Source organism: Mandrillus leucophaeus, unplaced genomic scaffold (genome assembly GCF_000951045.1).
Source record: "Mandrillus leucophaeus isolate KB7577 unplaced genomic scaffold, Mleu.le_1.0 Scaffold1457, whole genome shotgun sequence".
Classification (NCBI taxonomy): Eukaryota; Metazoa; Chordata; class Mammalia; order Primates; family Cercopithecidae; genus Mandrillus; species Mandrillus leucophaeus.
The window spans coordinates 216,946-232,291 of NW_012101429.1; the positions used below are offsets into that span (position 1 = coordinate 216,946).

The 15,346-nt window shown below is 40.5% G+C and overlaps 1 protein-coding gene across 1 annotated transcript in view; it reads left to right on the forward strand.

Moving 5' to 3' along the window:
* RPAP2 (RNA polymerase II associated protein 2) overlaps positions 1–14,684 on the forward strand; it is an 89,068-nt gene extending 74,384 nt beyond the window's left edge. The window contains exons 12-13 of the mRNA XM_011974459.1: positions 9,376–9,525; positions 13,512–14,684. Coding sequence (XP_011829849.1) covers positions 9,376–9,525; position 13,512 — 151 coding nt within the window. The 3' untranslated portion in view covers positions 13,513–14,684. The remainder of the gene's footprint in view (positions 1–9,375; positions 9,526–13,511) is intronic.
* The last annotated feature ends 662 nt before the right edge of the window (positions 14,685–15,346 follow it).

Sequence of the window (15,346 nt, forward strand, 5' to 3'; positions counted from 1 at the left end):
AAAACCAAAATAGCCCTACAGTATAATCCAGCAATCCCACTGAAGGGTGGGTGGGTGGGTAGGTAGGTAGATAAATAAGACAGAACGATAGATAGATAAGATAGATCCACAGGAAATGAAATCAGTATGTCAGAGAGACATCTGCACTCCCATTTTCATTGCAGCATTGTTCACAATAGCCAAGACACGGAATCAGCCAAAGTGTCCATCAACAGATACATGAATAAAGAAAATATGGTATATATATTTTATATATATATATAAACAGTGGCATATATTCAGCCTTAAAAAGACGGAAATCCTGTTATTTGTGACAACATAGGTGAATCTGGAGGACATTAGGTTAAGTGAAATAAGCCAGGCACAATACAAATACCATACAATCTCACTTATATGTGGAATCTTAAAAAAAACTTGGGCCAGGTGCAGTGGTTCATGCCTGTAATCCCAGCACTTTAGGAGGCTGAGTTGGAAGGATTGCTTGAGGCCAGGAGATTGGGGCTGCAGTGAGCTCTGATTGCACCAGTGCACTCCACCCTGGGTGACAGAGTGAGACCCTGTCTCAAAAAACAAAAAAAACAAACAAACAAACAAAAAAAAACCAGAAAAACAAAACAAAACAAAAAGAAGTATCTGACACCTAGAAAGCAATAAATATTAGTCATTATTATCATCATCAAAACAGATTTAAGTGTTCTTACCACATAAAAATAAGTATATGAGGTAATGCATATGTTAATTAGCTCGATGCAGTCATTCCACAATGTACACGTATTTCAAAATGTCATATTGTACTCCATAAATATATGCAATTTTTATTTGCCAATTAAAAATAACTTTACGTAGATATCCTAAATTGCTTCTTCCCTTGGCCAAGTAAATCTCATGTCATTTAGAATGAAAAGAATTTCCTCTCCTTTCATATTTCACCTATAAGGCTTAATTAAGTACCTTTGTTCCTGAGAAAGGGACCAAGCAACCCCTCTAGGCCCAGCCCCTTGCTCCACAGTTTCCTCTGTAGTTCTGGAAGTGAATTAAAGCTAACGCCCAAGCCTGCTCAGTGGCACATTGCACTATTCACGCTTAGCCAGTCTTAGTGCTTCCCAGATAACACTGAATTCCAGGACAAATGGAAGCGAGGAAGAGAATTTCAGTAACAAGTGGTAGGTCATGATTTAATGCCTGATGAATTTGAAGCTCATCTCACACCTCACTGATCGATGTTCTGAAATATTCTGGCAGGAAGATGCAGAATGTGTGGCCTGGGGGAGGGGGAATGAAGAAAATGTTTCCTCCATTCTTCTAAAAATGAAAGGAGGGGAGCCTAGCACAGTGGCTCACACCTATAATCCCAGTCTCTCAGGAGGATGAGGTAGGAGGATTGCTTGACGCCAGGAGTTCAAGACCAGCCTGGGCAATATAGCAAGACAGTAAAAAAAATTTTTTTAAAGTATCTGGGTATGGTGGCACATGCCTGTAGTCCCAGCTGTTAATACTTTGGAGGCTGAGGCAGGAGGATTACTTGAGCCCAGGAGTTCGAGGCTTCGGTGAGCTATGATTGCACCACTGCAGTACAGCCTGAGCGACACAGCAAGGCCTCGTCTCCTCTCAATCAAATGAGAGGAGGAAAATTTTGTGAAGAAGAAAAACATTTCAGTAATCACAATAAATAGTTGTCCTCTTAAACTAGTTCTTCCTTCAACAAGTAATTATTGATGATCTACAGTGTAACAGGCACGAAGGATACAGTGAACACAATAGATGAAGTCATTGTCCTCTTGACATTCACATATTTTTGGATGGAGATAGACAAGCAAACAAATAGACAATTATTAAGGATGATGGAGAAAAAGCAAAGAAAGGAAGTAGAGAGGTGAGACTGAGGTTGGATTTTAGAGGGAAAGGTGACATTAAACAAAACTGAATCACATGAAGGATCCTACCATGCAGAGAACTGAGGGGGAATATCCCCAAGCAAACCTCTAAAGTGGGGAGAACTTAACCTCAGCACAAATTGAGATATGGTTGGCCAGTATGAATGGAATGGAATGACCCAGGGAAAATACTCTCTCCAGCTGGAAACTTTATGAGATAGTTTTGGTTACTAAGCATCCTCTATCCACAAGTGGTCCAGTATGCGAGAGATTTTTCATAGACCAGCCCCTGAATATCCTAGAGCCAAATGGTTCCTTTAGATTTCTCATCTCCTGTTGTAATTGCTCTAATCATCAGAGTGATAGTATATAAAGCATTATATTAATGACTGAGTTATTCATTTTAAATTAAAACTGTAAGGCCGGGCGCGGTGGCTTACACCTGTAATCCCAGCACTTTGGGAAGCCAAGGTGGGCGGATCATCTGAGGTCAGGAGTTCGAGAGCAGCCTGGCCAACATGGTGAAACCTCATCTCTACAAAAAATACAAAAAAAAAAAAAAAAGTAGCTGGGCATGCTGGTGGCGCACCTGTAATCCCAGCTACTCGGGACTCTGAGGGCTGAAGAATTGCTTGAACCCAGGAGGCGGAGGTTGCAGTGAGCGGAGATCATGCCATTGCACTCCAGTCTGGGCGACAAGAGCAAAACTTGGTCTCAAAAAATAATAATTAAAGCTGTATATAATTAGTACAGAAGTTGGCAAACTTTGGTAAAGGTCTAGATCGTAAATGTGTTTGTCTTTGCTGGCACTACAGTTGCAACTACTTGATTCTGCTGTTGCAGCATGAAAGCAACTATAGAATATGTAAATAAATGGTTATGGCCATATTTGAAATAAATGGGAAGCCCAATTTGGCCTGTGGACCATGGGTTGTCCATGGACCTATTATATTACATTGAGAGGCCAACAAGAGAGATTATAAAGAATCAGGGGTAGGAGAAGAACCATGACTAAGAGGAGGAGAATTCTAGGAAGGGAGGAAGTGATCAGAAACATCCAATACTTCAGTCAACTAGGAAGAGAACACAGAAGAGGCTTTCAGAAGTGGAAGTTAGGAGACCATTACTGACCATGAAAAGAACAGTTCCCGTATTAAGTCTGTTCATTTTTCACTGGGCCTGTTTCTATGCACATATAGGGACTGCGTTGCTCGGTGCTTTGTGGTTTACAAAGTCCTCTTGCATGGTCACTACTAACAAAAGCACACTCCAAATAGAACCTTGTCTCCAAGCTCAGTGCTTGGACCTCTACATCAGATAGGTCCTCAAACTCAAGTGAGTCCAATGATACCTATCATTAGGGCAGTATGTGCCCTAAAAAGAATCCCAGTAGTTAGTAGCATCTTTGGCAATAGCTACAACCAATTCTCATAGTTGATCAAAACCATAGTAGGCGGATAAAATGTTATGATCTCGCTTCTGATTCATCTATGCAAGGAGACACGGAGCCTCTTGCTACAGAGATAACACGGAATTCAGAAAATGCCCATTAAGCAGCCAGACTGGAAAAGCTTGCAGGTAGTTAATTGCTATTAAGTGATAAAACATTAAAGTTGATGGGTGAGAGGAGGTGAGGGATTAAAAAAACTGCACATTGGATACAGTGTATACTGCTCGGGTGACGGGTGCACCAGAATCTCAGAAATCACCTCTAAAGATCTTATCTATGTGAGCAAAAACCACCTGCTCTCCCAAAACCACTGAAATAAAATAAAATTTAATAAATAAATTAAAATAGATGGGGCAAGGAATCTGTGCTATTAAGTAATAAAGCATTATTCAATTTTGAATGTAAATTACTTTGGAAATAAAAGCAAATCATAATACTCTTGAATGAATCATTCATAAAATTATACATTAGATGTTCAGGGTTCAGCATCTTAAAAATAATACAAGTTTTACATGACTCCAGAAGTAGTCCAACTGGATTAATATTTAGAGATACACAGGAACTGTTCCAACTGGATTAATATTTAGAGATACACAGGAACTATTATAGTATTTATTCATTTATACATCACCTAATTCCAAAAATAATTTGTCAACTTATAACTCTTAGAAAGCGAATACAGTTGGTTCTTTGTACACAGGGGTTCTGCAACTGTAGATTCAGTGAACCACAGATCAGAAATATTCAGGGAAAGGGCCAGTGCAGTGGCTCACGCCTATAATCTTAGCACTTTGGGAGGCTGAGGCAGGTGGATTGCCTGAGCTCAGGAGTTTAAGACCAGCCTGGGCAACATGGTGAAAGCCTGTCTCTACTAAAAATACAAAAAATTGGACAGGTGTGGTGGCTCAAGCCCATAATCCCAGCACTTTGGGAGGCCTAGGCGGGCGGATCATTTGAGGTCAGGAGTTGAAGACCAGTCTGGCCAACATGGTGAAATCCCGTCTCTAGTAAAAATACAAAAATTAGCTGAGTGTGGTGGTGGACACCTACAATCCCAGCTACTCAGGAGGCTGAGGCAGGAGAATCACTTGAACCCAAGAGGCAGAGGTTGCAGTGAGCCAAGATAGAGCCACTGCACTCCAGCCTGGGCAACAGGGTGAGACTCTGTCTCAAAAAATAAATAAATAAATAAATAAATAAATAAATAAATAAATAAATAATTGGACGGGCGTGGTGGCGTGCACCTGTAGTCCCAGCTACTCAGGAGGCAGAGGCCTGAAAATCACTTGAACCCAGGAGGCGGAGGTTGCAGTGAGCCAAGATAGCACCATTGCACTCCACCGTGGGTGACAGAGTGAGACTCTATCTCAAAAAAAAAAAAATTAAAATATTCAGGGAAAGAAAAAACTGCATCTGCTTTGAATACATATGGACATTTGTTCTTGTCATTTTCCCCTTAAAAATACAGTATAACTATTTACATAACACTTACATAGTATTAGATGTTATAAGTAATGTAGAAATGATTTAAAGTATATGGGAGGGTGTGCATAGGTTATATGCAAATACTATGCTATTTTATATCAAGGACCTGAATGAACACCCTCAGAATTTGATTTCCATGGGAGGTCCTGGAGCCAATCCCCAACAGATACTGAGAGATGACTATATTATATAGATCTATAATCATTTATATTCCATTAGGGACTGATGGGGGAGGAGTCTTTTCAGTTAAAGATTAAAAGGGAAATACAAGGGAATAAATAAGATTAAAGGAAATCTTATTTCCTTACTGGCTAAACTTTCCAAGAGTATAATTATGCAGCAACAGTTAGGGCTCACGTGTTAAGAATAGTCAGGAAATCCTGTCTCCAGATGCCTGAGGATTGCTATCTATCTGTTTGATGACTTGCTGTAGAAATCTCTAGGCCCCAAGTTGATATTCTTGTCTCCACCAGACACCAGACTTTGTGTGATTTCTCTATCAGCACTTCCTTCTGCCTCCCAACTACTTGCCATTTTTATATCTGTAGTTCTGTAGTTCTCTAAAGCAAATTTAAATCATTCTGTTCCTTCTGCATGTTCATTGAGGGCTCAGTACACATAAGTCAGGCAAGTAACAATTTATAGCACTTTATAGTCTACAAAGAATGAAAGCTAGCATACTAGCTAAGAGTTTGGGCTTTTTGAGATAAATTGTTTAGGTTCAAAGCCCCAACCTGCTACTTACTATCTTTGTGACCTTGGGGAAGATACTTCTATTTTTTAGGCCTTTATTTCCTTGTCTGTTAAATGGAGGTGATAACTACATCCCTTAGGATCTCTATACAGTTAAAGGAGATAATCCATGTTTAGAACATAGTACATGGTAAGTACTCATAAGTAGCACATGGTAAATGTTAGTTGATAGTATAACCAATACTATACTTGATAAAAAGAGCTATTCCTCTACAGTATCCCATTTGAATTTTTCAATAATCTTTTAAGGTATTTTAGTATTATCAGCCCCATTTTATAGATCGACCCTAAGGCTTTGAGATGCAACTTGCCCCAAGTCATACAAGCATTCCTGGCAGGGCTAGGATTAGAATTGGGTTGTGTAGGCCAGGCGAGGTGGCTCATGCCTGTAATCTCAGCACTTTGGGAGGCTGAGGCGGGTGGATCACGAGGTCGAGAGATCGATTCCATCCTCGCCAATATGATGAAACCCCTTCTGTACTAAAAATACAAACATTAGCTGGGCGTGGTGGCACATGCCTGTAGTCCAGCTACTCAGGAGACTGAGGCAGGAGAATCTCTTGAACCCGGGAGGCAAAGGTTGCAGTGAGCCAAGATCATGCCACTGCACTCCAGCCTGATGACAGAGCGAGACTTTGTCTCAAAAAATAATAATAATTGGGTTGTGTACATAGTTCTTCTAGGGCTTGTAGTTAGACTGGGAGGGAATAGGTTTCATCTCAAAAGCCAGCCCTAAACAGTTGAAATGGTTGTTCGGAGTCCTGTTTTGAGAATTCTCAAAGCAGGTCCTAGCTCATTAAGAAAAGAATGCCTGATGGATGAGCAGTATTTGCCATGGGCTCAGAAACATGTAGTGGGATTGTGTCCTTGCTTTCCTTTTGTGTTTGTTTGTTTTCTCCTAGCTAAAGTTTCTCGTTAATCCAAGGATTTCTTTATAAACAGAAATTTAAGTAATTTTTGATTTTAGTAATTTATAGAATCATTTTAGCCTTACAGGTTGTCTAGAGAATTGTTATTATTTCTAAAATAGTTTGTAACTAAGGCAGTTGATAGAGGGGCAGCTCTTACAAGCTGTTTCTCTGTAATAACTCTTCACATTTGCTATTCTCATATAGGCACACAGATTGAGAAATCTAGTAGTCACCATTTATTTCTAAATTAAGTTCGGACACTTGTTTTAAGTACTAATTGCAGTTTGAGAAAGAATTGAGAAAACCTTATTTTCACATATGAGCCAAATACTAATCTCCTTGAAAGTCAGAGTTGTTTTGGATATGTCAAATAAATATCACTTTATTTATTTATTCATCCATTCATTCATTTATTTTTGAGATGGAGTCTCACTCTGTTGCCCAGGCTGGAATGCAGCAGTGTGATCTCTGCTCACTACAACCTCTGCCTCCTGGGTTCAAGCCATTCTCCTGCCTCAGCCTCCCAAGTAGCTGGGATTAGAGGTGCCCACCACCACACCGGGCTATTTTTATTTTTTTTTTTTTGTACTTTTTAGTAGAGATGGGGTTTCACCATGTTGGCCAGGCTGGTTTTGAACTCCTGACCTCAAATGACCTGCACACCTCGGCCTCCCAAAGTGCTGGGATTACAGGCATGAGCCATCGCACCCAGCCAGTACCACTTTAAATATACACAAAAACTAGATTTCTATGGAGTTGGCATATTTGATTCACCCAACTTGGACTTCCTGGTTTTATTTTAGCCAGTGTTATCCCATCCCTTATTCTTGGTCTTATTATGGGGAAGTAGCAACTTATATTTTAAATGTTGACATCACTTAAGTACTGGAAAAGCTAGAGTTAGCTTCTGGGTTCCACCTTCTCTATGGGAAAATGCCTCAGAAAAAAAGCTGGCCACAACTCTACGTTTATCTCTATACCCAGCTCGGGCTTGGCATAGGAATACTTGGGTAGTCCTATTTCTCAATATGAACTACCTTTGGGGAATATGTGCAGACAAAGCTCATGAAGTCTGAGAACTTGGTACTCCATCCCCTAGCTGCAAAGAAATACAGGAGAGATGGTAAAGCAATGCACAATAGCAATTTTCCCAGTTATAATTCTATGGATTTCATTGGACCATTGCAGTCACCTCATCTCCAGTTCTTGCGAAAATACTTCAGGGATATAGAGAATTTCCCACCTTCTCTGGAAGTCCTGGCCATCTTTAGACAATTCTGACAAATTTTCCCTTTTACTTCTACTTCCAGTATAGGATGGCTAAGCAAGGAAGAAAATCTGCCTCTCAGAAAACACTTATATTCCACACTGACTACTGTGGAACTGATCTGCTCTGATATCTTGAGCTTTATTGATTTAAATTTGAGTTATTTTATTTTTATTAAATATGCCCAGGCAAATAACCAAGGTTAAATAAATATCTGAAAGAGCTTTGTGGGAAGTATAAAACTATTTGGGGAGAAAAGAATTTTCTCCCAAAAAGCTTTCTAGGAATGTAACTTGTAAGAACTCTGAGACGCATACTCTCTAGAGAAAAAAATATATATATTTATGAGAAGTCAAGGTCTTTAATCTTTGTAATTAGAATAGATATTTCTCAGTTTTTAAAAATCATGTACTGATCACATTTCAGTTTAAATTACTTTTAAAATTCCACTGTGCAGAGTCAATCTTTAGGAGTACTTACTGCAAATGGTTAGAGAAAAAAAGCATACTGTTTCTTACAGAATTAGTATGAAGTGCCTTACGAGACGTAATTCATTTATTTAGTGTTTTAAAAAGAAAAATGTTAGCCAGGTGTGGTGGCTCACACTTGTAATCCCAGCACTTTGGGAGGCCAAGGCGGGTATATTGCTTCAGGTCAGGAGTTCAAGACCAGCCTGGCCAACATGGTGAAACCCCATCTCTACTAAAAATACAAAAATTAGCCAGGCGTGGTGGCACACACTTGTAGTCCCAGCTACTCAGGAGGCTGAGGCAGGAGAATTGCTTGAACCCGGGAGATTGCTGTGAGCTGAGATTGCACCACTGCATTCCAGCCTGGGTGACAGAGCAAGACTCTCTCTCAAAAAATAAAAAATAAATAATAATAATAAATAAATATAAAAATGTCGACCAGGCACGGTGGCTCACGCCTGTAATCCTAACATTTTGGGAGGCTGAGGCTGGTGGATCACCTGAGGCCAGGAGTTCAAAACCAGCCTGGCCAACATGGTGAAACCATGTCTCTACCAAAAAAACAAAAATTAGCCGGGCATGGTGTCGAGCACCTGTAATCCCAACTACTTGGGAGGCTGAAGCAGGAGAATCACTTGAACCCAGGAGGTGGAGGTTGCAGTGAGCCGAGATTGTGCCACTGCACTCCAGCCTGGACGACAGAAGCGAGACTCTGCCTCAAAAAAAATAAAATAAAATAAAATTTCATTCAAAAGATAATCTTGTTTTGTTTATTATTGTCTTTTTAGGTGATATAATCAAAACATCTAATATAAGTATGTTTTTCAAGCAGTTCTCAGCTCTAAACTCCTTTTGTAACCTCCCTTTCCCAAATGGAAAGAGTTCATTTTCTGAGCAGAATTTTAGTAGTTTTTGCCGGAATGAAGAACAATAAACATATTATAGATTTAGGCTTTTATACCTCTTTCATACTTAATGTTTGATCTTTCAGTCTTTTCCTGAGACTTCACTTCTGCCTTTGTTAGTAAAGCCTTCTCTCTGGGAGTTTTGTTAAATCAAAGATACCTTATTTTTCTCATAAAATTTTATCTGCCATGTTGAAGATAGGAGTCCCTTTGCCCTTATCATTTCATGGATATGCATTTAGTATTTTTGGTTGTTTCAGACTGACCCCAATTCTTGGCATTCAGAAACATTCTCAGGAAGGTATGGTGTTTACACGGTTTCTAGACACCCTGCTTGAAGAACTACATCTAAAGAATGAAGACCTTGAAAGTTTAACCATCATATTTAGAACCAGCTGTTTACCAGAGTGGTAAGTTGGATTGTGTTTTATTCTGTTTTTTATTCTTCATTTGTTGCCTACGTGGATTGGCTTTTTTTTTTTTTTTTTTAATTGGAAATTGTAAAAACCAAGTACAGACCTCAAGATGCCCTCAGTTTGCTAAGGAAGGACATGGTATCCCTTAGTTCTCAGCTGCCTCAGTCACTTCCTGTCTACTTACTTTGTGCCCCATATTTGTTGCATTCCTCTCTTGTAGGCTACAACAGTTCTGTTTTTTGCAGTCCAGGAAACGCCGCATTATCAGTTTCATACTCAAGCATAGGCTATCCCACATGTCCCATCTGATAAGTTTCTTCCCAGGAAGTAGCAGTTTACTTCAACCCAGCTACTGCAGTGATCCATTGGGAACATCCTCATCCTACTGCCCCTTTCAGTGAAATCACCCCCTACCCAGCCAATACCTTAGTCATTTCATGTACAGATAAGCAGGTGAATTTACAAGTCTGACTTTGTTGAATCCTAACTCTGTTCTGAGATACACAGCCCTCTCCTACTATCCCAAACCCTTTCCTCTTTCAGAACTGCCAATCGGAATATTCCCTTCCATGTCCTGGCTTAATCATAACTTTCCATCTATTCCTTCCTTCCTTCTCATTTCACACAATTCCAAAGTGCATGCTCAGATAGGTACTGATTTAATGTTATAATTGAGGGAATTCATCCTAAACTACCAATGAGATTCTCTCAGGGAGCATTTTCTTTTTTCTTCTTCTTCTTTTTTTTAAATATTTTTTAAATTATAAAAGCAATACAAAATGTTGTAAAATAAAAATTAAGCAATATAGATTGCATTAAAAGGAACATTCCCCCTCCACCTCTGCCTCTAATCCCATCTCTTTCCCAGAAGCATACTTGATGTCTGTCATTTAATATTTCTTTTTATTTTTTGAATTTTTATAAAACAATCTTTTTTTTTTTTGAGACAGAGTCTCACTTTGTCACCAGGCTGGAGTGCAGTGGCGCCATCTCAGCTCACTGCAACACCTGCCTCCCGGTTCAAGCGATTCTCCTGCCTCACCCTCCCTAGTAACTGGGACTACAGGTGTGCACCACCATGCCCAGCTAATTTTTGTATTTTTAGTAGAGATGGGGTTTCACCATGTTGGCCAGGATGGTCTTGATCTCTTGACCATCTCTTGATCTACCCGCATTGGCCTCCCAAAGTGCTGGGATTACAAGCGTGAGCCACCGCACCCAGCCTATAAAACAATCTTTAACCAAATCTCTAAATATACAGGAAGGATATTTGAAAGAGGTGATTTTGGTGATTAAGAAAGAATACCGGACCGGGTGCGCAGTGGCTAATGCCTGTAATCCCAGCACTTTGGGAGGCTGAGGCAGGCGGATCACCTGAGGTCAGGATTTCAAGACCAGCCTGGCCAACATGGTGAAACCCTGTCTCTGCTAAAAATACAAAAATTAGCTGGGCGTGGTGGCAGGTGCCTGTAATCCCAGCTACTTGGGAGGCTGAGGCAGGAGAACCACTTGAACTCAGGAGGTGGAGGTCGCAGTGAGCCAAGATTGTGCCACTGCACTCCAGCCTGGGTGACGGTGCAAAACTCCATCTCAAAAAAAAGGAATTAGCACTGTAATTGCCCCTCAACTTATACCCAATGGTCTTTTCAAGTGATCCTGCTACTCTGAGGACACTATATAGCAAAGGCTTTTACTGAAGGCGTGAACTTGGGTTGGTTTGTATAAGCATAGCATTCAAAGGCCCTTAAAGAATACAGAGAGGTTGGAGGTTAAACCAATCATACTCCTCAGTCCATGACATCTTTTGTACATTGGTTGAAAGGTTTCTTGGCTGGGTGCAGTAGCTCATGCCTAAAATTCCAGCACTTTGGGAGGCCAAGGTGGGAGGATCACTTGAGCCCAGAAGTTCAAGACCAGTCTGAGCAACAAAGTTGCCCAATTTTGTAGAGATCCTGTCTCTACAAAAAATAAAAAAATTAGCAGATATGGTTGCCTACAGATGGCACCTGCCTGTAATCCCAGCTACTCGAGAGGCTGAGGCAGGAGGATTTCTTGAGCCCAGGAGTTTGAGGCTGCAGTGAGCCATGATCACACCACTGCACTCCAGCCTGGGCACCAGAGCAAGACCCTGTCTCAAAAAAAAAAAAAAAAAAGAGGTTTCTATTTCAGACTGAGAGCAAACAGTGCCTAGCCAGAAGTCCTTCTAAACCTGCTGTAATGAATAGATATCAATTAAAAATCATTTTAACTAGCATATTTTAAACTTGTACATAAACAGATGGTGTTAAAGTAGTTTTAAGGACTTTCAACAGTAGATGTTTTAAGTGGACTTAATAGTTCCCCTATGATCACTATTTATTTACATTGTTCATTTGCTTAAGTAATCAAAGGTAAATCTTGGCCCAGATTACTTTGTCAGTATTATAAAGGATTACGAATGAATAACGCTTATTACATAATTTTCCATATGAGAAATGAAGATGGTTGTGAGTGGAAGGATAGGTTTTTTTGTTTGCATGATTTTGGTTTGCCATGGTAAATTCATTTGAGTCTAGAGATTTTAATATCTAGTAACCTTTTCAAGATTACTACCTAGTATATTAATATGCTTTCAGCTGTGAATAACAGGAAAAAAATCCATTTCCAACTACCTTTTGTTAATGTGGTATATTAGTTAACTTCTGCTACTAACAAATTTTTCCAAAAAAAAAAAAAAAAAAGATGTTTGTGGCTTAAAGCAACAAACATTTTTCATGTCACAGTTTCTATGAGTCAGGAATCTAGGTGCAGTTGAACTGGGAGCCTCTGGTTCAGGGTCTTTCCTGATGTTACAGTTAAGCTATCATCCAGCGCTATGATGTCACCTGAAGGCTAGAATGGAAGATCTCCTTTCAAGCTCATTCAGGTGGTTGTTGGCAGGAATTGTTGGCAGGATCGCGCTCCTTATAGACTGTTGAACTCAGGGTCTCAGTTTCTCACTGTTGTCTAGAAACCTCCCCTAATCCCTTGCCCATAGGCCTCTCTAGAGTGCACCTCACAGCATGGCATGTGGCTTCCCTCGGAGTGAGCCAGTGAGAGAGGATACCCATGATGGAAGCCACAGTCTTTTTGTATTAATAACTAATCTCAGAAGTGACATCCCATCACTTTTGCTGCGTTCTGTTAGAAACTAGTCAGTAGGTCTAGCCCATACTCAAGGTGAGAGAGAGGATTATACAAGGGCATGAATACCAGGAGACAGCAGCCATTGGGGGATATCTTAGAAGCTGTCTACCAGAGGGGCAAAAATGTTCAGTAGGCTCCAGTTTTATATACAGCATACCACACTGTCTTGGTGAGAGTCTTGAACTTCATGCTGATTGAGGACACCCCTGAACCAATTCATGGGGTCATGGGAATGCTGTGATGAAATCATTCTGGCAAAGGATGAGGGAAGGAGCTAATGAAATCATTCTGGTCAAGGATGAAGGAAAGAGAAGGGCTTTTCCAGTTGACCTAGATCAGTCAAAACTTAGCCCTCAAGTTGAATATGAAGCTCAGTCTATTCCACCCAAACTGTTGTTGGGTAGAATATACATAATGGGGAAAAAATGGAATGAATATTGACAAGACATACAGTGTCTACAACAGCTAGTAAAATACTTTACATATATTTTGTCGTTTTGTTTTTTGGGTTTTTTTTGAGATGGAGTCTTGCTCTGTCACCCAGACTGGAGTGCAATGGTGCAATCTCGGCTCACTGCAATCTCTGCCTCCCGGGTTCAAGCAGTTCTCCTGCCTCAGCCCCCCAAGTAGATGGGACTACAGGTGCATGCCACCGTGCCTGGCTAAATTTTTTTTTTTTTTTTTTTTTGTATTTTTAGTAGAGATGGGGGTTTCACCATGCTGGCCAGGTTGGTCTCAAACTCCTGACCTCGTGATCTGCCTGCCTTGGCCTCCCAATACATGTTTTATTCAAAGTGTCCTTTTTTGCTTCACAGATATATTCCATGAAGACGAAACAGAAGATGAACTTCTATTCACCATTTCTGGAATTCTAGCCACCATGATGGTCTGGTGGTGACTGATAACTAGCTTTATTCCAAGACAGACCTTTACCTCTTTAAGTTTCAACCTCCCATCTCCCAGTCCCTCAGTCTCCAACTGCAGAGGATGGCCTCCCCAGATAGAGGAGAGTCATTACTCCAACAAGGATAACCAAGTCTTTCATCCCTAGCTACAAGGCATGGTATTTTTATTTGAAAATGAATGTTTAAGTATTAAATTGAAACTTGAATGAATATTCAAGAAAATATAATGATGTCTACTTTTTCTGGATGATTCCAGCCATCATATCAGTTTGCCAAAAAAATTGAGAAAATTATGATTTTGACCTCCCAATCTAAATTCTAAATTCTAAAGATCAGTAAACAATTAGGTCAATAAATGCAATTTAAGATGAAGCCATTTGGAAGTCTAGTCCAAAACAGGAAAATCCCAGAACTTTCTGGACTCACTGAAATGTTTTAAATGGAATCTGTAGTTTGTTTGCAGGAGAGACAATTTCTAGAATTTAGATTGCTTTTCAAAATGTATATCAAGTAGGCAAGTTAATAGTTGAGGGGGGCCACAGACAACTTGGGGAGCTTTACTGGAAGGCCAAGGAAATACTCTTGGACACTGGAGGAAATGACAGCTGCTGAAGCCCAATCATGGAAAAGGACCAGAAAGCAGCCCACTGGAATGGGGAGCTTAGTGGGCAAGGAAGTAGGGATATAATTTCTCTTCTTGGCTCCACTAGTAATTAGCTCTGTGGCCCAGTCACCTAAATCTTCTGGACTTCAGTTCAGGTTGTATGGCAGTAGGCCAGAGAACTGGCAGTCGGCCATAGAATTGGCATATAATCTTTATGGAGAAGGACTGCAAAAACTAAACTTTATCTCTGTGTGGACAAAGGCTACTGTCATCCTGTTGTTGCTCTGGGGTCACTTTGACAATTTTTTTTAAGCTCATTTGATTGTGTGAGGGTCTAACCACAACAAAAAATCATAGTATAATAGAATTAATCAAGTTCAGCAAGGTCACAGGCTACAATAATCAATATACAGAAGATCAATTGTGTTTTCTATTCAGAAAACTCCAAAAATGAAATAAAGAAAATTGTCTTCACAATAGCACCGAAGAGAATTAAATACTTAGGAATAAATTTAACAAAAGAAGTACAAGACTTGTATAATGAAAACTGTAAAACATTCGAGAGGGCTGGGCATGGTGGCTCATGCCTTTAGTTCTAGCACTTTGGAGGCAGTGGCAGGAGGACTGCTTGAGCCCAGGAATTCAAGACCAGACTGGGCAACAGTGAGACCCTGTCTCCACAAAAAATAAAAATTAAAAAAAAAATTGAAGATGGCTGAACAGGAACAGCTCTAGTCTACAGCTCCCAGCAGGATGGACACAAAAGATGGGTGATTTCTGCATTTCCAACTGAAGTACCTAGTTCGTCTCACTGGGACTGGTTGGACAGTGGGTGCAGCCCACAGAGGGTGAGCTGAAGCAAGGTGGGGCATCGCCTCACCTGGGAAGCACCAAGGGGTCGGGGGATTTCCCTTTCCTAGCCAAGGGAAGCTCTAAGTGACTATACCTGGAGGAGGGGTACACTCCTGCCCAAATACTGCTCTTTTCCCATAGTCTTCGCAACTGGCAGACCAGGAGATCCCTCTCATGCCTGGTTCAGTGGGTCTCATGCCCACAGAGCCTTGCTCGCTACTAGCGCCAGCACTCTGAGATCGATCTGCGATATGGGAGCTTGGCGGGGTGGGGCGTCCCCCATTGCTGA